General features: G+C 40.3%; 1 protein-coding gene across 5 annotated transcripts in view; it reads right to left on the minus strand.

The window, feature by feature from the left end:
- FAM13C (family with sequence similarity 13 member C) overlaps positions 1–25101 on the minus strand; it is a 115276-nt gene that overhangs the window by 16001 nt on the left and 74174 nt on the right. For all 5 annotated transcript variants that reach the window (XM_017542268.2, XM_017542270.2, XM_017542267.2 and 2 more), the window contains 5 exons: positions 21954–22038; positions 8116–8326; positions 6798–6936; positions 2255–2336; positions 608–819 (listed from right to left, as the gene is read on the minus strand). In XM_017542268.2, the coding sequence (XP_017397757.1) occupies positions 608–819; positions 2255–2336; positions 6798–6936; positions 8116–8326; positions 21954–22038 (729 nt within the window). The remainder of the gene's footprint in view (positions 1–607; positions 820–2254; positions 2337–6797; positions 6937–8115; positions 8327–21953; positions 22039–25101) is intronic.

Genomic DNA, 25101 nt, shown 5'->3' on the forward strand with positions numbered 1-25101 from the left:
CTAATCAGTCTTTTCTTCTTTGTAAAATATAATAAATCCTCTCTTTGAGCTTCAGGCTCATATATTCAAATGTCTGAAAACTCTCTCTGGATGCCTCACAGAGACTTCAAAACTAAGATACCCAAAGCTGAAAACTTGTGTTTCAACCTAACACTCAAGAAACTCTACCTCTCTATTCTTATTATATAAATACCAAACTATTTTCCTTACTATTTATAGATTATCCCTGCTCTACTATTTTTTAATAAGACATGAGGAAAGGGGCTGTAACTGGAGTCCTTTCTTTTCATACAATATGCTTATTTCCTAGTCTTGGGTTCATTTGCTAATTTGAAGGTGGGGGTAGCTGAGGAGAAAGGGATATGGTGTCCTTGCCATTTGCTTCCTAACAACACCCAAGAATATAACCTCCAGAATGGTGGCATAGCCTGGAATCATGTGGCACTACTGCTCATGGCCAGTAACCTATCAAGAATTCATCTGAAATTTTGGACCCAGGCTAATAAAAATGTTTATGTAATGGCAAAGTGCTCTGACAAATTGGATTATCTCACTAGCACTGTGTGGAGTATTGGAGCATGCAATATAATAAGACATGGTGAGGTACCTTAGAATCCTCTTGGGGAGGAAGTTGCTCTCTTTTCTCCTTCAGGCATGTCAAGGCAGCATCTGGAGTCTCTTCTCCAGAGGAGCTTGGCTCTGGGCCCGCAGCTTCCGGCTTCCCATTTTCTCTGAGGACTGTGGGTTGCTCACGGGACAGGTTTCTACGTGGACCTTTAGGAGCACTCCCCTGTTCTTCTGACAGCTTTAGCTTTAGTTCTAAGAGAAATGCTATAAGTTATCATAAGCAAAGAGAACCCACAAGCCCTAATTAGAACAGAGAGCCTTTCAGGAATTCCTTCCCCAATGCCAAATCTGTAGAAATGAACACTAATGATGGCTTTCCAGAGGGCAAGGGCAACCCTTATTACAAGGGCCATTAACATAAGCTCCTAATAAGGTGTGAAACAGCAATCTAGAGGCTAGGATTTGATGGAGGTGGAGGATATGTATGGGAATAACTCAGTAGTTTAGATTTCAGAGGAGGAAGAGTTTGCAGGAAAACCAGTGGTACCTGGCCTTACCTGCAATGTACTCTAGCACCTGAAATTCTGAACCCAAAGATTTGTTTACTTAGATTTTGAAGTTGTGGGTTCATCAAGAGCCCCTGTAGAAACTCAAGTAATTCTGGAAGACATTATACATGTAAACACTCAAGGAACTATAGGAGGGGGTGGGAAAGGGTAGATGGGAGTATCAGCCCCAACTTGACAGATTTTGCTATTTTTGTCTTACGGCAGCTTTTAAGATCCAAGAATTATTGCAATGTGCTTTATATTAAACATAGATAATTAAAAATAAAAAAGCCCCATGAGACTTATCAGGGAATTACATTTTAGAGTATGCAAGGGGACTGGTTGTTTGAATAAGGCATTTATATTGATTTCTCCATTACATAGCTCATTTTCTTTGTTTGATGTTTGTTTGCTAGTTAGACTTTGGCTCGATGTTTAAACACTACATATTTTATAAACCTTCCACATCATTACAGTTTAATACCACTGAATTAATATTCCCTTCTAGTTCTTTTTAGTCACTCTCCTTCCAGAAATTTGGAAAAACTCCCATGTCTCTAAGTATTAGAGTGAGGAAAGAGGAAGAAAATAATTTTTATTGGTAAATAACAATAGTCCATTTTAAGTGGATTTTAGAGTTAATACTCACACCACTGTTTCCAGAAAAGGACAGAAAAAGGAGGACACTAGCCTACATGGTAGGAGAACCACATTCTACACCTGGCCCACCATCTTCCAGCTATGTAACCCTCCCCACTCCATGAGCATAAATGTCCTCATCCGTGCACTGAGGTGTGTGGAGTAAATGATTTCCCAGGCCTCTTCTGTTTCTAACATCCAACAATCCAATAACTTAGGGAGGTTAGTGCTCCACATGTTGAAATGTTCCTGGCAGTGAAGTGAATCATTCCACTTGGGAGTCTGGAGGGCCTCAGTTTCTTTGTAAGGAGGTTTATTACATGGGGTCAAACAATGACAGAGATCCAAGATGCTTCATTTCAAAAGAGAGCTACAGTCTAAGCAGGAAACAAGATGCAAGTGGGCACAGGTGGAAATAAATCTAAAATGCTCTGGAGCACATTATCACTACTTTAACTGCTTCCTTTCTGAGGAAAAAAAGACCTTTGGTTGGCATTTACCTTTGAGCTGTTTACGACCTTTAGCCAAATCATTCATCCATTTCAGGACTTCAGGATTAGATGTCTTGTCACCATGTGAAGGCTACCAAGGGAGGGAAAAAATGGGGGGGGAGGTGGAGGGAAGGAGAAAGGGAAAGGGAGGCGGATAAAAAGAGAAAAGGGAAAACAAAATTTTTAAATAGCTGAGTCACACAAAGGTAGTTTAGGAATATATAAAGCGGGGAGAGAAATTCACATGTGACATTTCTGATGGAGTTGCTTCTGATGAAGTTGCTTCTAGAAAACAGAGTAAAATGTCCTTGACTTCCTCTATTCTTTAATCCTTGCCATGGGTATTATTTCTAAACATGCCTGGTCACCTAACACTTTTCACAAAGTCTTAGCCATGCCAGTGCCCCTATAATCAAACTGTCAATCACCTTGCAGGTCGCCCACAGCCCATATATACCCCATTGCCAGGCCATTCTCTGTAGCACTGCAGATGACTGCACTGATACAAAGCAGTGCTTACTGCCTTGCTCGTGGCTTACACACATGGTGTATGTACATAACCTGTGGGAGAATACTAAAAAACTGGAAGATTCAGCTCTTATCACTCATAGCCTCTAAGCTAAAGAAAGGAGATCCCAGAATCTCTAAAACCTGACGATAGTCCTGAGAAGTCAGTCTGTCAGGGGGATTAATACCTTCACTAGTGGCAGGCAAACATACTGTCCTTCCACCCCCATAGATCAGTAAAAAACTGTTCCTAAACAAGTCAAGACTACCATAATAACTTACATGCAAGCTCAAGAAAATTAATGGTTACTTTAAGGATGTAGAGGAACTATAAAATAAGCCCAAGATGACATGATCATAAACATAATAGCCTGAAATATGTGCCTTGTTAATGACCAAATCTAGAGGTTGTGTCAATTTTTTTAAGTATCCACTAAATTCATGCAACAATGGCAGGTTGTTGGTGAGAGGGAGGCATAGGAAGTTGGGGATTTTTCAAACTCAAAGGAAAAAACTACAGTGTGACAGAATCATCACATGTACATGAGTTTAGGTGTACTCATTATAAAACACAAGGCATGATTCTGTCAGTTCTAGAGTGATTTTTAAAACATACATTTTTAAATTAAAATAGAAAAGAAGATTGACAATGATTCTTTCCTAGAAGAGCTTGAATAGGAGACTGGTTTCCATGAGGGATGGGAGGGAGTCAGGGGAGGGGTGGGGGGGGAAAATTCTCTCTCTCTCTCTCTCTCTCTCTCTCTCTCTCTCTCTCTCTCTCTCTCTCTCCCTGGTTTCAGGACCATGGACAGTGACACGTGGGCCTCAATCCCAGTCCTCTAAAGCAGCATAGCCTAGTCCTATCTATGGTCTTCTAGGATGATGCACTGTATAGTCCAGAACTTCTGCTTTGGGTAGCAGTCTGGTTACATGGAAAGTCAATGTTTTACATTTGGTTTCCCCAAATCCTCAGAGAATTATCCACTCCAATCTGAGAACACATCTTGTTGAACAATGTTTCACTGAATCTGTTCCACACAGTTAATTCCATCTTTTGAAATATGGTAAAAACAAACATACACAAAAAAAATCCTAAGACCTTAAGCCAGTGACTACAAAAGAAATAAGTTTTTACTACAGTGCATAGAATTTAGGAGAAATTTAAGGCTAAATTTCTGACAAAATAAAGCCTGAAATCACTTTCTGAAATAAATTTATTTCCCTACCCATGAACAAGCTTTTAAAAGAGTTAAATCAAGCTCACATGGTTGGAAGCTCTCAAATCACATTGAAAGTTCTCATATACTAGCTGTAGATCTTCAAGTCTTTTCACTTCTTAAGTGAAATATTCTGATTCAAAAGACCCCAAACATCATGCACCCAGAAATTATATAGTTTAGGTTTTGTTTAACGAATTAAAATTCAGCTCCTAATTGCCACTGTATGAGATTTGTGATCTGCCAAAGATGATTCAAAAAGACACATTAGAAAGATTATTGAGAGGATTATAAAAAGATCTGAGCTGCTATTCTGGCTAGAACTATTCTTTGCTGTATGATTCTGTGGAATTCACTTCCCCTCTCTGGGCCTCAGTTTCTTCAATTGTTAGTTGAGACAAAAGACTGGCTGATTCTTTCAAATTCTAATATTTTCTGATTCCACTGAAAGTAAATATCTGGCTGACACAGCCTTTTCTTAGCCCAAGAGTCCAATAATTCAATGTAAAATCAGATGTAGAGAATAAGCACAGTTTGGGATAGGTATATAAAATGGTTACTGTAAACAGAGATGGAAAGATACATGTGATACATGGGTATCAGAATAACACAGAGGCCCAGCAGGAGCCCAGATGCAAAAATTCGCAGTGGGTGCTATGAATTCCACAGGCAGGCTGCCTGGAAGAGGAGCTTTACACACAGGAACCAATTAAAGCCCACTGACATGTAAAACCTCTAAGCACAGCCTTGCACCCTGACAGGAAGACAAGAGGAAGCCCTGTTTCCTAAGACATGTGAGGTTCTGATTATAACAAAGACTTTTATACACACTGAAGCAGTGGTGACCAGGGAGCCTCCTTCCCCTTCTGCTCCCTGATCTGTCCTTCTGCATGTGTATTTAAGTGTATATGTATGTGTGTGTGTGTGTGTGTGTACGTGTACATGTGCACATGTGTGCATGTATGTATGGTCTAGCTTCAGAAAACTCCAGACAAAGGCAGGAGGTGCTTCCAGGAGTAATTGTCTTCCAAAATAAGCATCCAAGACCTGTGGCTGTGGGTAGAAAAATCCAGTGGAGAATTAATATGTATAGTTTTCCTTTATTTTCTAACAAGGCAGAGACTGCCATTGAGTAGCCTATTTAAATATGTAACTCACAGATTAAAAAGTTAGTGTTATCTAGGACCATTTACTTCCTTTGTGCCAAACACCGTAATAAGCGTTATGTATGTACTTCCTTATTTACCACTTATAAACTTAAGGTCACTGCCTAATACTGACTCCATTTTACAAATGGCCAAACTGAGACTCAGAAAGGTAACAAGTACAAAATCTGAGTGTTCTTAAATAGCTGTCATGGATTCAAATGCGAAATAGTCTGATTCAAGAACTGCCAGATAAGAAGTGTTAGCAAGCACTGGGAATGGAGCCCCTGGTTGTTACTCTATATTTTCCAATATGAGGACATTATAGATCCAACAGTAGTCCAGCAGCAAACAGGTGAAAGCAACTTCTCCCAGGATATCTGGAGCTTTTAAAATGTGGACACTTAAAAATTTTACTTCTATTCTATTGCAAAATCTACTCATCCGTAATCCATTGCCCCAAGTTGTGACCCAATAGAACACAAGCACCTTAGGCAATTTATGTCCACCAGGCGCCAGTTTCATTATCTGTAAAATAAAATCCTGGACTATTAATGTGTTGAGCTCCCTTCTGCTCTATAAAAGACAATAAATAGCTGTGACTGCCTGACTCTGGGGAAGACAATTTTCAACATCCTGACTACAAGCACCTTGAAGGTAAATCTGATTTTCCCCTATTTTTGCAAAGCTAAAATCTGCTCCTTAAAACTCCTCTTTCAGTGAATTTGAGGGCACTATGGGAAACATAGGACAGGAAGAATTGAAGAGTGGAATATTACCCACTCTCACCTCTCTCCCCAGAGCTTACTCTGTACTCAGAACAACTTTCCGATTGCCTCTGTACCAAGTGCTTAGTGAACCATTAAATATTTCAAGATGTATGAGAGATTATTCCCTGTTCTCTTTTATCCTAATAACAAGCTGTTCTGTGCTCTCTGCCGAAGACCCAATGTTTTTGTCTAATTATTTGTGGATATGGTTTTTCTCTATGCCATGGGCACCACTGGAGAAAATAAAAGCAACACTGATCATCACGACACTTACTTGTGACTCTATTTTTTCTTACATAAGAAGAAGGATGGCTCATGTTTGCTGCACTGCAGTGCTAGCATGAAGACTAGTGTCTCTCTGATAGAAAGGATGGATTAGGGCTGGTTCTTATGAACGTCCTGAAAAGATGTCACTTGAGGAGTCCTCATTCACCAACCAGGAAATACTTTAATGTCAAAGAAACCTCTCTCATTCTGCTCCACAATTGGAGATTCTTCCCTTGGGTCCTTAATAAGTTCTTATCAAAATGCAATTGGGAAAAAGTAAAAAAGAAAAAAAGGCCAGAATTCAAAAGCTTTCCAAAATTTTTCTAAAATAGAAAATATTTTTCCAAAATAGAAAAACTATTGATAATAGCCTTCCTCAGAAAAAAGAAAGGGAGATCAATAATCAAATAAGTTTGGAAATGATGGTTGTAATCCATTACTAGAAAATATCCTAGCAGAAATCAACTGACAGCAGGTGAGAACAAGACAGATAGAAGATGAAGACTCTGTGATAGATCCCCGTTGGCCCATGGGAAGAGAGCTGTCCCCTGGCAAAGAAGTGTACCCTGAAAGAAAGGATAGAGGCTGAGGAGAATCCATAAACCTCTGACCAATCTGCTCCAATGACAAATCCCAGGGTCCTTACCCGATATTTCTTTTCTTGTTCAAATTTTTCTTCAAATTTCCGAATTTTCCGCTTGAGGCTCTGGATGTGCTTGGTGAGCTGGGTGATGGTCTGTGGCTCCTTGCCATCTCCACAGCTGCAGCGTGAAGAACTCCGAGGCCTGCATTGATTACAGGGAGGAAGGGGTATCAAAACAGTGCTCTTTCAGTAAAGAGTTCTGTTGATCTACAAACCAAAATTACTGGATTGTCAGAGAAGTTCAGAGGGAAGTTCACTATTTCATGAGGCTACTATAGTAGCAGTTGCTCATTAATGGAGACTCCTGATCACAAAACTCTGTTATGGGTGGATGTTTTCTAGGACTTTAGTGTAAAATATCAAAATATTAGTCCAAGAAATGCATTTTGTAAAGCTTAGAGGAGGCCAATTTAAGTCTAAAAAGAGACAGCCCTGTTGAGACCCTTTCCTCAGTAGGGTGTACAAGCCACATCTACCAACATTTTCAAGAAAGATTTAGATGAGTGATTAACTTTTCTTGACATAACAGGACTTTTTTCTTTAATATGATGAAAGGATGGACTCCTTCTCCCAGAATTACATACACCCTCTCACATGACACACACTTGCAATAGCAATAATTCACTAACTCTTTCAGGTCCATCAATAGATAGTCCATGGGCCCAGGATTAGATAAATTCAAGAAAAAACAACATGAATTCTGAGGGAGAAGTCAGGGATTTCCTGGGCATATTTTTAGCCAAGAGAGTCTTAATCTTAACTATACATCAAAATTATTTGTGGAACTTAAACATAAACAACACGTAGTTCCTCAATCCCAAAAGCAAATTCCAAATGGAATGGATAAGGGGCAAGCATCTGATTACACACACACACACACACACACACACACACACACACACAGACACACACACACAGTTTGGACGTGGGTCACTATTGTAAGCTACCACTTTTCTAGAATCTAAAAAGAAACGTAGATGGACAGCTCCCAAGTGTTCCCACAACTCATCCATCAATGTCACCACTGGACATGGAAAGAATATTGAGCTCATCAAAAATGATGTCTGATGTCTGATATGTGCATGTATATATGTTCAAACATGTGAGCCCCTGGCTCTCATGACCATTTCCTTTTGAGATATCAAGGTCTACAATAGCATCCCAACTGGCAAGTACACTAATTTTTGTCATTTATTGTTCCAGTCTTGCAGTTGCGTTAGGCAGGCATATTTGTGCTATTTCAGAAACACTTCATTGTAGTTTATAAATGTGGTATCTGAAAAACTGTGAAAGGAAGACAATAACAAAACAGTTTTCTTACATCATAAACTGCTGAGTGCTGGGTGGAGATGGGGCTGACTCGGGATCTAAATTGAATCTCTGGCTTTGGCTGAAGATGGAGCATCGTGGTGACAGCAGTGGGTTGTCACCATCAGTGATGTGATAGAGCAGCCTGCTGGTCCCCACAGACTGGAGGTCTTCTGGTGCACTGTCGGCCTCATTCTGCCCATCTTTATGGACTGGTGAGGGGTCTGGGCAAATAAGACAAATCATCAAGACTTAGAAGTGACAGAGGGCTTGAGACTGTCATGTTCCTAAATAAAGATCATAAACATTCATTATAATGCCTTGTCTCTTTGCCATTTCTTCCTTCTTGGGATATGAAAAGCTTTCAAAGTATTGTCATGTTTATTCTCACAGAACCTGGACAGAAAATATTACAAAGCTGCTAACAAAAAAGGAAACAAATGAGTTTGGTATAAGTCACACAGTCTGCACAACCCCAAACTACAAAAAAAAATCCCCTTTTTATGTCACATTATTTGCATAAGTCAGAGGGTATATTACAAAGTGTTAAAGCGAATAAAAAGAAAACAATAAAATGGGGCTGGAGCAAAAGATTATAGATTATGAGGAAGAAAGGGGAAAACAATAGCCAGTGAAGGAAGGGAGAGAAGGGAATAGGAAAAAGAGAGAGGAAAAACACTAAGAGGAAGAAAGGAGAGAGGAGTCCCCAGAAAGAAAATTATTCAGAAATCATCAAAAATGATGGAGAACTCTGCTTATCAACAAGGAATGATACTTAGAATATGCTAAATGGAAACCACAAATTTCAAAACAAAACAGATTCCATTTTATGTAAACACACAAATGTATGTGTACAAACAGATGCACTAAAATATCAGAGAAGTTATGTAGCAACTACAAAGTATGGTAGAATCAGGAATCATTCTATGTTTTTTCTCCAAAACTTTAGGTACCATTTTATTTCAGACAAAACAAAAATAAACCTGCTCCAAACCCTCTCCCCAGCTAGCAATCTCTGCCCCTGAATTCTCACTAGAACCAGCCCCCTTTTAAGTTAGCTTCCCACCTCACAATCAGTCCAGAAGGCAGGTACCCCTCTGCTATGGAAGTAAGGGCAGTGGACTGAGGCACAGCAGCAGGGGATCAGGTCATTAGGAAACTGAGTCAGGGGGCCAGAGATGGGGCTCTGCACCCTCGGCTCTGTACAGAGTTATTCAAGAAACAGCCCATTCTCCTTAAGTTTGCTCAGCAGACAAGTCAGGACCAGCCAAGGTTTTCTCTTTCTTACTACTTCTTCTCTAAAGAAAGTGGAAAACAAAAGATTTTCTGGATGAATAAGCAGAATCAGAAAATACTGCTGATGGATCTGCTTGTCCAAAATAAATACTTATCACAATTTGGTACCGGATGAATCTTAATCAGATTTAGAGTGGCTCCTTGTTCTCTAGAACTTGAAATGCAATTTGCTTTGTGTAACATCAAAGGTCTGATTAGGTTCTCCTGTGCTTTCAGTTAGCTTCTCCCTGGTGGGTTGTAGACTGGAGGGTAGATAACGCCTCCTATTTTGCCTCTGAAGCTCACTGACAGCCCAGTCACTGGCTGAGGCTGGTCTGAAATGGATGCGACGACAGAAGAGTTGGAGGAAGGCAAATGGCAGTGACTCCAGCCCAAGGCAAGGTGTAGTGGCGTGACACACATCACCACAGGCAAAACCCTTGCCATGAATAATTTACCCAGAAAACTCTGCAGTTTGGAAGGAGCCCTCAGAGTAACAGGAATAAGAGTTATTAACCAATAACTCACAGCATATAATATCACCTTCAAAATATACCAGCAGGTGTATGGGTTCCTCATCAAAACCTTTTCTTAAACCACTAGGCTCTAAGAAGAAATGTGTTTTATTTATGTTACCAGTTTCTTGGAAATATCTTCCAGAAATAATAATGGGGAAGAAAATTATCTTTAGCAGGCACCTGGGACAACTACATTTTTACTGAAATGGGAAAGGTCGGAGACCTTCAACCCTCAGCTCAGTTGTGGCCCTGGGGTGAAAACTAACACAGTCTCTTGTTGGCTGCTGCTTTATGATGCCAAAATGGAAATACTTGGGATCCTAGCCACATGACTGTGAAGCTGCGCCAGGAAAAGATCTCAGTTTCTGGAACCCATGGAGTCCTAAAATATAACTTTGTAGAATCATAGATCACTACAAATGGCTTTTTAAAAAACTGCATTGCAACAGTAATTCTAAACCTCCATTTACATGGCATCTGTTTTCCCTCGGGCATTTGCATAATTTACCATGTGGCCCAATTAACATCCTAACCTCCTTGCCTCCAATTCACTACTGAAGGAAGCTGTGAGCCAGAAAGATCCCAAAGCAACAACTGAAAAACAACACAGTCAAAAGCTGGTAATTTCGTAGAGCCTCAGTTCTTTGTCGAAACTCCCCATTTGAGCTGAGAAGGGGCTTAATTAAATCAGCTGACACATGCATATGTGTGCGTATTTGTGTAGACAGAATTATTGAGCTCTTTGCTCAGAAGAGACCAGTGTAGATTCAGAGCCAATGCTCCTGCTGTCCTGGGAAGAGTCCAGGCCACTGCTTCCAGACTCTACTTCCCAGTAAGGAGAAGCTGATGGCAATATTAAACTAGGGTGAAACCTTTGTTCCCTGGGGACACATTACTTTTTATTCCAAAGGAAGGTGCAGCTTGCCAGGGCTCATCCTGTGATGCAGTATGTTTTAGAGGAAAGGGTCTGGGAGCCTGGAGTCTGGTAAGCCTGAACTTTCTGTGGGGCTCCAACCAGTTTCCCTACCTCTCTTAGTTTTCTTGTTTGGCCCGTATTCCTCACAGGACTATGATAAGAAAAACAAAAGGAGACATTCTGTACAACGCTGTTTCTACACAGTAATCACACTTATCGACAGCGGGTGTGTTCCAACACTCCCGGTGGATGCCTAAAACCACAGAGCAGATCAAACACTACATATACTATGTTTTTTCCTATATATAGAGAAAGATTTGATAAAGTATAATTCATAAATTAGGCACAGTAAGAGATTAACAACAACTAATAATAATAATAAAATAGGGCAATTATAACAAGATACTGTAATAAAAGTTATGTAAATGTGATCTCTCCGAAAATATTTATTGTACTGCACTGTGGGCACCTGAAATTGCAGAAAGGGAAACCAGGATATGGGGAGACTGCTGTAGTCACGATGCTGTTACTTATGCTTAAAATTTTGTTAAAAGGCCAGATCCCATGTTAAGTGTTTCTACCTAATTAAAAAAAAAATTTACTTTGTATTTTCTAAAAATTTCTGTAACAAATAGAGATTAATTTTATTTAAAAAAAAAAAAAAAGGAAAACACAAGTTAATATTAAAATGTGGGGGGAAAAGTAAACTTTCCTGAGAAGGGAAGTGATAAAGCATGCTGGTGGCAGATAACAGAGGGCACAGGTTGTTAGTTTGGATCCCAGGCCTACCACTGGTTAAAGAGAGTTTGGAAATGTTGGACCTTTTTAAACCTCCATTTCTTCATCTGTTAAATGGAGGGAATAATGGTGCCTGCCTCACAAGATAAAATTATACCCCTATAAAAGTATTTTTTACCAATATAGTTTTAAAAAGTTTTTCAACCTACAGTATTTTTTTTTATTTAAGCTTCATCCTAAGTGATAGCCAAGAAGTCATAAATCTGATGTACTAGTTACATTTTTAAAAACTAATACACATTAAAATAAATTCATCTTAAAAGTAACAATGTTTACCCATGCATCCTTTATATAGGGTATTTGGTGAAATCTCAGGGTAAAGCACAGAGCTACTGAACACAGTAGCTATGAGAACAATTATTTTCAACAAATATTATTATTAAAATAAGGAAGTTGAATATTGCCTTCTCTTACTGAACACCAACCTCATTTGGAATCCCTACAGGGTTAATATGGGAAATAAGAACCAATATACCCCTCAACATGTTGTCACTAGTCTGAGTCCCTACTTATAAAAACATAACAATAATCATCATGTCTAATATTTATGAAGTGACTTACTATGTCCTCAATCTTATTCTGAGATTTTTTGCATGTATTTAATCTTCATAACAACCACATGCGGCTAGTAGTAATGTGTTCTCCATGTTAAATTCAGTAGGAAAGGTTGCATCACTAGGCTATCTCCATTCATGGAGAGTTTGACCAATGCTTGAAACAGAAGACTTTACATCTCTGACACTGGAAGCTGGAGTGTTTCTGGTGGCCCGCTCAGTCAGCAGAAGGAAACATAGAGCAGAAAAGGAGTTATCATCAGTGTGTGATAACTACTGAGATCACTTCTGCTCAGGCTGCAATCCCAAGCAGAAGCAAATGCTACTTTACAGAGGTTAAATGAGTTAGTCAGACTTAAGAATATCTTTCTAATGTGAATTTTAAAGCTATTCCAAACCTAAGTAAATCTCTATCTGCAAAAACTTGAGATGAGCTGCTGATTTGTAAAGCTGCACTCTTCGGTTTGCCTATCATGGTGGACTCATAAATAGCATTCAGGGACATTCCAAAATGCCAAACATCAGCCTTTGTTGGTTTCAAATGCTAAATAAACCAAAAGTATGTCCATGATTCTAATGAGGTTCAAGCCTCACCGTTCTCAACCAGCCTCTCTCAGGCAGACCACAGGGAGGATAATAGCATCTCACACACAAAAAGGGCCATAAAAACAAAGATGGAAAAAAACAACAAGAAAACATCTGATTGATATGTGATGGGTTCGGTTTTAGGTATGTTACATTTGAGTTACTGAGGCACTAAAGGGTTAGCTATGGCGGTAGGGGAGAGAGAGTATGTGTAAACCTGAAGTCATCCCAATAACCAAGGCTGAGAAAATAGATGAGCGTCCTTGGTTAGAGAGCACTAGAGAGGAGAAGCAGTATCATCACATCAGGAGGGAATGAGGGCAGATACAAAGGGACTCTGGACTGGGGAGACTGACTGAGCAGTGAGGAGGTCAGCACTCCAAGCAGTCCTGTGTGCCAGCTTCTGTGGATGGCCATTAGATGTGTTAGGGAGCTGGAAGGGTGGGAAATGTGTCCCCCTGAAAACAGGTCTGGGCTTCATAACAGTCACCATTCAGACCCAAGAGGCAGTTTGCCATGATGGATAAAAACACGAGCCACAGGCTCAGGAAGACCCAGATTCTTGTCCCAGTTTTGTCACTGGTGTGACCTGGGAGGCATTATTTAACCTTCCTTGATCTCATTGAATTTGAGCAATACCAAGGGAAATGGCCAATGGACAGCTTCTGAGTTCTGAGAACTCTCCCTATGCCACCAAAATGGAGTCAACTGCTCAGATAACAACCAGGTTGAACAATGTCCTGCCCAGGTCCAGGGTTCTGCCTGAGCTGCGGTGCTAAGGAAAGAAAAATCATCATCTATCATAGTGCGGAAGATTCAGAGTGCCCTCTAGGAATACAGAGAAAGCTGGGTGCTGGATGCTCATCATTTTTCAGCCCACTTGACTCTCCAAATCTTCTAGTTGATTCTTGAATAGTTGATTACCTTTGTGGTACTGCTGATTTAAAAAAAAAACTGCTATTAAGATAAGAAGAGCTATTTTCAAACAGGAGTATTCATTTATGAGCAGAAGCCCTTTGGGAGAATATTTAGGGAACATTGAATATACAAAGCAAACAGAGAGACCACTGAAGGAAATTCCAACCTTCAATGTGGGTAGTACCTTTATTAGGCTCATCCCAAGTCAATTAGAAAGTATAGTCAAGAATTATTTATCTCGAGTGTCATAAGTTAGGCTGAATCAGCCAATTCAAGGAAGCTGGACCAGCCGCTCCAGATACAGCTACAGGAATGCATGATTCTCAAGGAACTAGAAGAGACAAGAGAGGCTGTCTACCTGGCCCTGGACCTGGGAGTCATCCAGAGTAATGTCAGACACCAAGCTTCCAGGCATGCCATCTGGTCACTTCCAGGCAGTCTTTCTATGCATGGCAAGCTGATACTAAAATAACCCAATGAAAGGTATTTTTTAAATGACTAAAATATATAGGAAACCCGTGTGCTAGGGGAAAGTGCTGAGAACTCTCTGTATGTTCAATTTTTTTGTAAACCTAAAACTGTTTTGAAAAATAAACTCTATTAACATTTTTTTGTAATGACTATAAGGCTACTGGTTAAAAGCCTAGGCTCTGAAGTTAGAGGCTTGGGCTTGGTCTGTGATACCACTTGTTGGCAGTTATATCCTTGGCCCGCGAGTCTCTTCAAATTCAGAATTCTCATTTGTAAACAGCTAAAGTCAAATACAGTCAAGTATAATAGCACAGTACTTGGTCTAATGTAAAAAGTTAATTTAAAAAAATTAATAACTACCTGGCATTTTGGGCTGTAGGACTGATATTTTCCTTCCTATAATGCAGTTGGAGAAGTGACCTCAGAGAATTACACCGTCACCTATACTGTACATTTTGAAAGCAATTTTTAAAAATGCTTTCCTTGGAAAACAAGGGGTTAATGTGAAGCTCCCTTCTTCATAGATTATGAAGATGGTTATTAAAGCATCACAGAAAAATTATTAATAGTAGGTAACTTTTCTGGCCAAGTTATGTCATCGGTTTAGCACAGGACAGATTTTATTGTTACAAATGTAGTTTCAAATACAACAGGTGGTATTTATTCAGCCATCGGCTCTAAAGATTATTGCTGTTATAAATACATTTTGCTTAGGGGAATAAGTGTAATGTCAATCATATGCAAGATTCTAGACGGGACCTGGGGAATGAACAATACAAAATGTCACTTCCACTCCCTGGAAGTAGTTAGAAATTATGATAGAATATATATTCAAAGACAAATGTAAGCATTATCAACTGGAGGAAAGGAGACATGGCTCTGAATACAGAGAGAATGCCCAGCTTTTAACAGAAAGACAGCTGACATTTATGGAGCACTTACCACAGGAGATGAGCTAAGACCTTCATATGTATTATACCATGCCATTCTCACAACAATCCTAGGAATTAGATAATATGCTTTCTCCCATTTTAAAGAAAAGGAAACTGAGGAGGATGAGAGAGTAAAAAATCTGTCCAAAATCACCTAAGTAGCATATGAAATTCTGTAAGGAATTATCTTTAAGAGCAAGGCAGAGCCTTCTGTAAAGTGCAGAGCTGAATTAATATCTTAAGAAATTAATTCAGTTCCAATCCTTGCAAGTGCATCCTGGATTAATTGTGTTTTACATTTTAGAAATGGCATGGAAGAGGAAATTTTTAAACAAGCTTTGTTATGAAAATATACCTGGGTTTTCACGAAGTCTATGCAAGATTTTCATACCAAAGATTGTTTTAAAACAAAACTGAATGATGACTGGGCCATGTTTTGCAATGGATACAAAGTTCACTTAATATGTAGCTAAGGGCAGAGATTAATTCCTGTCTTTATGATGGACATGTCAGTACCAATCTTTGCAAATGGGTCCTGGATTAATCTTATTTTACATTTCAGAAATGGCATGGAAAAGGAATTGCAGAATGATAAATCTGAGTTTGCAGATGATGTTAACATTTTTCAGAGTAAAATGCTAAGCAACCACAGAACAAACTCATGAACCATGAAGCAGAGGTTCAATAGTGGCAGATGACTTGCACTGTGGGCCAGTAAGTGATGCTGTTAAAGGAAACAAAGCCAGCTACTCCTAACAAATAACAAGCACTAAAAGCTATTAGTTTAATCAGGTAAGGGATTTGGGGAGCTCTGATAGAATATACTGATATGACAAAATAAAAAAGCCAGGAAAATACTGTACATCTCTAGTAAGGGTTTAGAAAACAATCCCACAGGCATAATTATTTCATATTTATTTTATAAAATGCCCCCATTCCCATTTTCAGATATTAATTCATTTCTTTTTAAGTTGAAATCATTGTAGATTCACATGCTGCTGTAAGAAATAATAGAGATCCCTTGTATACTTGCCCAGTTTCTTCCAGTGGTGATTTTCTACAAAACTATAGTACCTCTGCTGATATTTACAAATAAAATTATAGTATTTGACTCCATGTGGAATACACCATGCAGTTATCAAGTGAGGCACAGGGACCTAGAGATGGATTAGATCAGAGGAGACAAAATTACAGAAACAGAGGGGCTGTAGCAAATAAACCAGCTACAAATGTAGTTCTCCTCAGTCTGACAAGACAAAGTCAGGGATGGATTTTTAAAATGACTTTCAAGACACATTAATTATACAGAGGGCATTTAGACTAGCTATATACTTCATTCCAAATTCTAGAATATTAGAACTTTGGGGACTTACCATTTAAGCTGAATGGTAAATAGCATAGGGATGAAGAGTTTAGCCTGTGGAGTCAAAGTGGGGAAAGCCCTACTACCACTTCCCCACTTTCCACCCAACCTCCCTCTACTCAGCAGCTTTGGGCCCTTCAGCCCGTCTATTAGTCTGTTTTCATGCAACTGATAAAGACATACCCATATAAAGACTGGGCAATTTATAAAAGAAAGAGGTTTATTGGACTCACAGTTCCACATGGTTGGGGAAGCCTCACAATAATGACAGAAGGTGAAAAGCTTGTCTCACATGGTGGCAGACAAGAAAAGAGAGCTTGTGCAGGGAAACCTTTTTAAACCCATCAGACCTCATAAGACTTATTTACTATCACGAGAACAGGATGGGAAAGACCTGCACCCATGATTCAATTACCTCCAATCGGGTCCCTACCATATGGGAATTCAAGATGAGATTCGGGTGGGGACCGTATCACCGGTTACATCGCCAAGTTTATTTCCTCATCTTTAATCTGATGGTGATAATGAAAACTATATCATGGAGTTCTTGTGAAGAATAAGAAAATCCATCAACTAATGCCTGATGCAGATACAGAGATCATTGTTAGCTAATGTTGATGTTATTCACTTAAAAGCTTTTAAAGCAAAGGTTTCTGAACTTCAGCACTATTACTATTCAGCACTATTGGACCAGATAATTATTTGATGAAGGAGAGAGGTGGTCCTGTGCATTTCAGGATGTTTGACAGAATTCCTGGCCTCTACTCACTAGATGCCTGGCCTCTACTCACTAGATGCCACCCCCTCATTGTAACCAGTTGTGTCTCTAGATACTGCCAAATATCCTGTGGTGGGGGGGCAAAAAATAGACCCCAATTGAAAACCTCCATTTTAAAAGAACCAGCTTAGGACAAATAAGTGAAGTAATACTTTCCATAATGGTAGCCATTTTTCAACTGGTACATCCTAAATGTATATAAAGGCTCTAGAAGGTTTTATAAGTCTCTGTCTCTGTCTCTCTGTCTCTTTCTGTCTCTCTCTCTCTCTCTCTCTCTCTCTCACACACACACACACACACACACACACACACACCCCATAATGAATTAAGTTTCTAATTGGAAATTCTGTGCCCTTCTGAGGTTGAATGAAGATTTCCTCTTACTGACTTTCAAAGACTATCTGGGGTTGCCCCCACATAGGCTGAAATATCAAGTTATATGGATAATCAGATGCTCCTAGAAGGATACCTGAAAATGCTTTCGTGTTCTAGAAATCTATTTGTAAATTGCACCTGTAACAGGAACATATTTCATGTCATCCCTGGAGTGGTACCATGTTCTATAAAGTATTACTGAACCTCCTTGCACTTCAGAATCACCCAGGGAGCTTTTCCAATGTGGGGATTCTCAAACCTCATTTTTATGTTTTAATTTTTCATTTTAAGGTAGGGATTTCATACATCTGTAAGTTTAGTAAGCATTTTCAGCTAGTTGAAAGTTTCTGGTCAGGTGGACAATGTCTGGAAATATGAGCAAAAAGGTCAGGTTCTGGCTGACTCTGACCTATGTCAACTTCAACTTTGGAAGAGACCTACAGAGTATGCAGAATCTGCATGAGAATAGTTGTAGACTCTAAATAGACATACTACATTAGTGTCTTACCCAAATTGAAAGTTACTTGAAAATCAAGATTTTAGAAAAATATCATAAAGTACTGCTATGGAATTATTATTTCTAGTAACAGGTATTCAGTTATCTATGGTTACAGTTTTTGCTAAAACTGCAAACCATCATATATCCCTGGTCAGACAGAACAAAGGTTACTATGCTGAGTCATGTGGAACATGAACAGTCCTTCTGCACACTTTAAAATGACAAGCAGTTGAAAAGACAATCCTCATTCCATTTTCCACTCAACCATATCAGATTAGGTGTTTACCAATTCCATGCTGGAAATATTTGCTTCAGCTATAAGAAGATATTGACAGAGTTACAGGTATTTTGAGCCTATTCTGTGGGTTTCTGCCTTAGTCATTTCTGGCTGCTATAACAAATTACCATAGACCGAGTGGCTTATAAACAACAGAAATTTATCTCTCACAGTTCTGCAGGCTGGAAATCCAAGATCAGGTGCCAGCCTGGTTGACTTCTGATGAGGGCTCTCTTCCAGTTGACTTCTGCAGGGGGCTGACTTCTTATAGCCTCACATGGAAGACAGGGCAAGCTAGCTCTCTGTACTCTTATGAGGGCCTAATCCCATGGCCTAATCACCTACCCAAGGTCCCAACTCCAAATATCATCACATTGGAAATTACATGTCAACATACATTTTAACAAATTGTTGGGAAAACACAAAGATTCAGACTCACAGGTTGTGGTTTGCAATCTATAAGTAGGAACAACTGTCCTGGAATACCTGGAAGTGAATATTTCCTAGCATGTGGGACATTTAGTGCTAAAAATAGGACAATTCTGTGCAAAACGAGCCAGCTCGTTACCCTTTGTACTTCCCCAAGCTGCCTTGCAGCTGATTTCTTCTCCGTGATTTTTCTCTAAGGGCCTTGATACCTCAAATCTGTCTATATCCCCATCCTACTCACTCCCAACCTGTGGGCTTTCTCCTCTTGAAATAAGTAGATGGAGCCAACTGGTCACAGACCCTGAGTTATAAGTCCCATGTGACCTGTGAGCATTTTCCTGTTGGCAAAATTGAGGTAGAGCAGAGTCAGAGAGACCTTGACATTCTGTATCAATTCAAGACACTGTCCACTTGACCAGTGTGGTTCCATTACTCGGGAGTATTTATGAAATACACAGATCTTCTCAAGAGAATCTCCATGTTGGAAAAGCTTCCTGGTAATTATGATCTGTAAGAAGGTTCTGGAACAGTATCTAGAATACAGTGTCCCCAGGGGTGCCATAAAATGTGTTCTTGTGGCATATGCAGTTTACAACTGGATGTTTAGGACAGGGGAGTATGTCAAGTATCTTACTAGGTGGAACTGATCTTAGTAACCCATAAACTCAATTCAAAGCCAATCAAGTCTATAGTGAATTTGAAACCTACTAGGTCACATGAATTTATACTTAAGAATGTTTGCTATTTATGGTTAAGTGGCAGGATAATATTATATCTGGGTATTCTTATAAAAATCACCTGTTGGATATTGTCCGTGTTATTGACATCAACAATTACTAATTGAATTTTTACAACAATTATCATTTGAATATTTATATACATGTAAGGTTAGGGATAATGCTAGATATTAAGAAAGAGAAGACTATTTTTAAGTTACTATAATCTTTTATAAACTTTTAGCCATCTGTGTTCATCTAATACAATCATCTTCTCATCAGAACTAACACGAAAAAACCCAAAGTTTTAAGGTGTCCACAGATCACTCTAGAAATCTATCCCTGAGTTAAGAACCATGGATCTAAGAATAAATTTCTTCCCTGAGTGATGCATGGATTAGAAAATGCATGGCCTTCCTATAAGAGTGCATCTTAGAAGCCAATGAGACCAAACCATCCCATAATTTAAGTCACAAAGGCATCTTAAAAATGCCTGTCACTTTGTAGTGACAAATGAAGAGACTCCATAGGTCCCTGAAAACATCAGTTTTCTAGATGTCTCTACAGTCTAGTTTTCTAGACTGTCTGGGGAGGGCTCTGAGACATTTCAGATTCCTCTACATTTTGGAAAGTCCAGCATGCAACCCACAAGCCTCCTCTCTAAAGCACCTTCTGCACATCTTTGCCATTTGATATTTAACATGGAATGTATTACTAGCTCCTCTGTGTGAGCAATCCCTACATAAATCCTGTGTTTATTTTCATTTTATAATGAGTAATAATAAGCTTATACAAAATATTGCCCATGCCAAATGAGAAAATCTAAAACTATTTTTAATTGTTGGGAAGACACATAAAAGTCATGATGAAAAGAAGAAAAAATATATCCATATCCAACATGCAACAAATATTTTACTGAACACTTTGTCAGACATTTGTATAGTTAATCCAAATAACTCAACAGTTAACTTCTAATTGGCTTGACACTTCTTTATGTGTTTTGTATTAAATATGTTGTTTGTTTGCAGGGAGTGGAATATGGTGTTGAGGGAAGAAAAGGGATATTGTCTAAATAATCCGACTTAAATCACTAATTGGCCTGACACTGGCTCCTGCTCAATTTTATTTACCACTCACTCAAACATAATGGCCAACAGAGCAGGAGAGATCACTGAGCAACAGAGACAGCCAACTAACCACCTACATTCACAGGGAAACAATGTACCACTCACCAGCAATGCTATGCTAGGCTTCAGTGTGTTACGATGAATAGCAGTACTTCACAGGTCAGTTTAAGGATATAATATAATGCACAAAAAGTGCTTAGAACAGGGCCAGGATCATAGAAAGCTTTGAATAATCATAGCAGCTACTACTAGTAGCTATTATATGCTACCATTATTAATACACATTCCAACACTGGAGAGTACTGATTTGCCTGCTTAGACTATGTGGGTTTGCTTTCTTTCTTATTTTTTTTTCCTTCTCTTAAAAATTTTTTAAATTGTTTATTTTTAATTTGTGTGGGCACACAGTAGGTGTATATATTCACGGGGTCGGCTTTCAACAGGAGTATCTAAAATGTACTACAGTATTGCTAATGGTACTGAAACAGATTACCTTTGTAAATCTTTTCCTTCAACTCCTAGAGATTATGGACCTCTCATGAAGAAAGTTCGCCTAAGCCTATTTCTATAATTCATCTGGAAACCAGTCTGCAAGCCTTCTAACATGACCTCTTCATGTTAGAAAACATAATTTTTGCTCTCACTTAAAAAATTAGTGTTTCTTTCCTCTCCAAATATTCCTGGGAAGATTAATTTGCCCGCTGTTGGCTAGCCAATCTACCATCCCAGAATTAAAGCCAGAGAGACTAACAAAAAATTGAGACCCAATTTGGGACTTTTTGACAAGGAAATTAATGAAAAAAACAATGGAGATATAACAAGGCAATACAGGATCAGAATGAGGTATTGGTGGAGCACTCATCCCCATTTTTCCTGCATGCATGCATCATCTTACAAGCAGTTAACAGAGGAAAGGAAGTAGCAGTGTGGAAACTTCTACATCCTCAACACATCAAAAAGAAGAGTTTCAAGACAGCACAGATTATCTAGGTCCAGTAATATAAAATAAGCATAGCTTTCATTTGTCCCAGGAGACCAAATGGGAAAATGAAGACTAGAAGTTGTGATGGGTACTTTCATCTGACACCCATTTGTGTTAAGTGTGTCCCTTGGTCCCAGCTCCAAGGCTCCATGTTACAGCAAATCCCAATTCTTCTTACTCCCCCTCAGCTCCTCTGGGACAACTGAGAAGCACGTCTAGGGCTTTCATGTTGTCCCAGGCACCATTTTCCCTCAGGGGCTCAGGCTGAGTGTGAAGCAGCAAGAGACTGAACTACCTTTAAGAGTACAATCTGGGACAACCCCCAGCCCTGCTCTTACCTGCAGAATCCACCCCATCAGCAGGCACACTCTGGGTCGATGCTGGGGCTGGGTCCTTGACTCCATGCACCTGAGCAGCTTCTTCCTGGTTTGTTAAAAATGCAGAGCACAGATCAGATTCGAGGGCTTGGAGCTTCAGCAAGGAATTCTGCCAGCAAAAGCAGAACATGAGGCCAGCTAAGTAGATGCCTAACACACAACGGTGTGTCCGCAGCTCCCGCAAGCACCTTCCTCCACTGCCTGGCAGGAAGGGGTGGTGACAACAGCTGCTTTAGGGAAAGAACTGGTTGTGCCAGAATCATATGCGCATCATTCCACCTGCAGGCTCAGTTTCTGCCTTGTTTAAATCCTAACGTATATGGCTTATCTGTGACACATGGGACTCGTGATTTCGTCAGCAAGAGACGCTGCATCTGAAGAACCAATCTGAAAAGATATCTGCTTCCCGGGTGCTTGAGGCTTTACGCCTTGCAAGTGTTTCATTCACTGTGCTGACATCAGGAAGCAGAGGACATTAGGTCCCTCCCAGGCTACCATTCATAAAAGCCACAGTCCCTCCAAAGCAAAGACTGCAGCAAACCGCAGTGCACAGAGTTACTGCTGCAGAGGCTGCCTAGCATCTGGGAGGGGCTTTGAGGCTCCTTAATCCACATCTGCGTGTGTGTGTGTGTGTGTGTGTGTGTGTGTGTCTTCTAAAGTTACTTCTCTCACATGAGAACAGGGTGAGAGAAGAGGGAGATGACCTTGGTCATTTAGCATAACCCAGCCACTGAGGGAGAAGCAATTTATCTTTCATAGCCCTCAGCATAACCTCCCACCCACTCTCTTTATTTCTCATTTTAAATTTCTCCCATGATTCTTAATAAGAACAAAGTCATACAGACTGACGCATGCATCCTGCCATGATGCAGATGCCGGCAAATTAATTTCCCCGACCAGGTGAAAGTGAGTCAGCCTGAATCCCTGGCCAGGCTCTCTCCCTCCCCACAAGAAGGTTCTGCAGGTCTCAGCTGCTCTTTTACCCTCCCATCTCCAGCAGGGATGGGCACCAAGAGCAAAGCCACTGGTCCTTTCCTTGGTAGGACCCTCCAACACACACAGGCACACACACACCTACTTACACCCTACCCTCTGCATATCCCTTTCCCTACACAGCAGCATGCCCACTCCACAGCCTCACCCCTGCCACATACACACCCTCATCCTCTACTCCACACACACACACACACACACACACACACACACACACACACACACACTCAGTCTCTAGTGCTCACCTCCATCCTACATGCACTCTCATATCTACCCCTCACCTCCTACTCCACACAGACCCTCATACCATCATACCAAACCCCCATACTTTCATTCCTACTCCCCATGCCTACAAACACCTCACCTTCCACATACACACACCCTTACCCCACACACACCTCAGACCCTCACATCCAGCCCCGGAAACCTCCCAGCCTACTCCACACATACCCATGCACACCCACCCCCCACACACCCACATCCAACCCCCATGCCTCACATGCTATTACACACAAACCCCTGCTCCATGCACACCTTCACACCTTTCCTCACATAAGCATCCACCAACATCTCTCACACCCCAATTCCTCCCTTCCATGCAGGACCACATCCTACGCACACCCCTGATCCATTCTGTTGATGTGAGTATGAACCTACAGTAGTGTTTTAAAAGCTGCTCGCCGAGGGATGTCCAAAATCTATTGTCTCATCACCATTCTGAAAGCAGCAGGTCCTAGGCAAGCTCAGGATCTGCCATGCCCAGAGATAGGGCGGGATCCAGCACAAACCTCCTAAAAGCTCAGGGGCCTTAGCCTGAGAGTCCATAGCTCACATGAAGCACCTGTGTGAGACCGGGGCATTTTTTTGGCTTCCTCCTCTGTTCTGTGATGTTTTCCTAGTTGCTGAGTGTGGAAGTGATAACTGAGGTTGTTGACAGGAACTGCAGAAGGAGCAGGGACACCAAGTTTCTGGGAGGATTTAGTATTTAGTAAACAAACCACTGGGAGACAAACAGAAAGATTCCAGGGAAGTTTCCTACTACAGGACATTGGAAATCAGTGGGCTTTCAAAAAGAGCAAAACTACTCTGAAGATTAACAAATAATGCCATGTGAATGTAAACGGTGCTGCCACTATGCAAAACAGCCTGATGGGCTCACAAAATATTAAAAATAGAATTACCATATAATCCAGCAATTTCATTGCTGAGAATCTAGCCAAAACAATTGGAAGCAGGTACTTGAAAAGATATTCAAGTACCCATACTCATGGCAGCATTAGTCACAATAACTAAGAGGTGTGTTTGGGATGAAATTGTGTCTCTCCAAAATTTATATGTCAAAGCCCTAACCCCCAGTGATACTGTATTTGAAGGTAGCCCCTTTAAAGAGGTAATTAGGGTTAGATGAGGAACAGACACCAGGGAGACAGAAAGAAGGACATGTGAAGATTCAATGAGAAGACAACTGTCTGCAAGCCAAGGAGAGAGGCTCAGGAGAAATCAACCCTGCTGGCACCTTGATCATGGACTTCCAGTCTCTAGAACCGTGAAAAAAAAAATACATTTCTGTTGTTTAAGCTTCCAAGTCTGTGGTATTTGTCATGGAAGACCTAACAGACTAACACAAGGTAGATGCAGCCCAAGTGTCCATGAGCATTTGAATGGATAAATAAAATGTGGTTATGGACATACAATGGAACGTTGTCCAGCATTCAAAAGGAAGGCATTCTGACACAGGCCACATGCTACAACATGTATAAACTTTGAGGACATTATGCTAAGAGAAATAAGCCAGTCACAAAAGGACAAATACTGTATACTCCCACCTGCATGGTATTTAGAGTAGTAAAATTCATCATAGCTGGGAGTGGTGGCTTAAGCCTGTAAATCCCAGCACTTTGGGAGGCTGAGGCAGGCGGATCACTTGAGTCCAGGAGGTTGAGACCAGCCTGGCCAACATGGGGAAACCTCATCTGTACTAAAAATATAAAAATTAGCTGGGCGTGGTGGAACATGCCTGTAATTTCAGCTGCTTGAGACACTCGATGAAGCACAAGAATCACTTGAACCCGGGAGGTGGAGGTTGTAGTGTGCCAAGATTGCACCACTGCACTCC

This window comes from Cebus imitator, unplaced genomic scaffold, assembly GCF_001604975.1.
Source record: "Cebus imitator isolate Cc_AM_T3 unplaced genomic scaffold, Cebus_imitator-1.0 Scaffold142, whole genome shotgun sequence".
Classification (NCBI taxonomy): Eukaryota; Metazoa; Chordata; class Mammalia; order Primates; family Cebidae; genus Cebus; species Cebus imitator.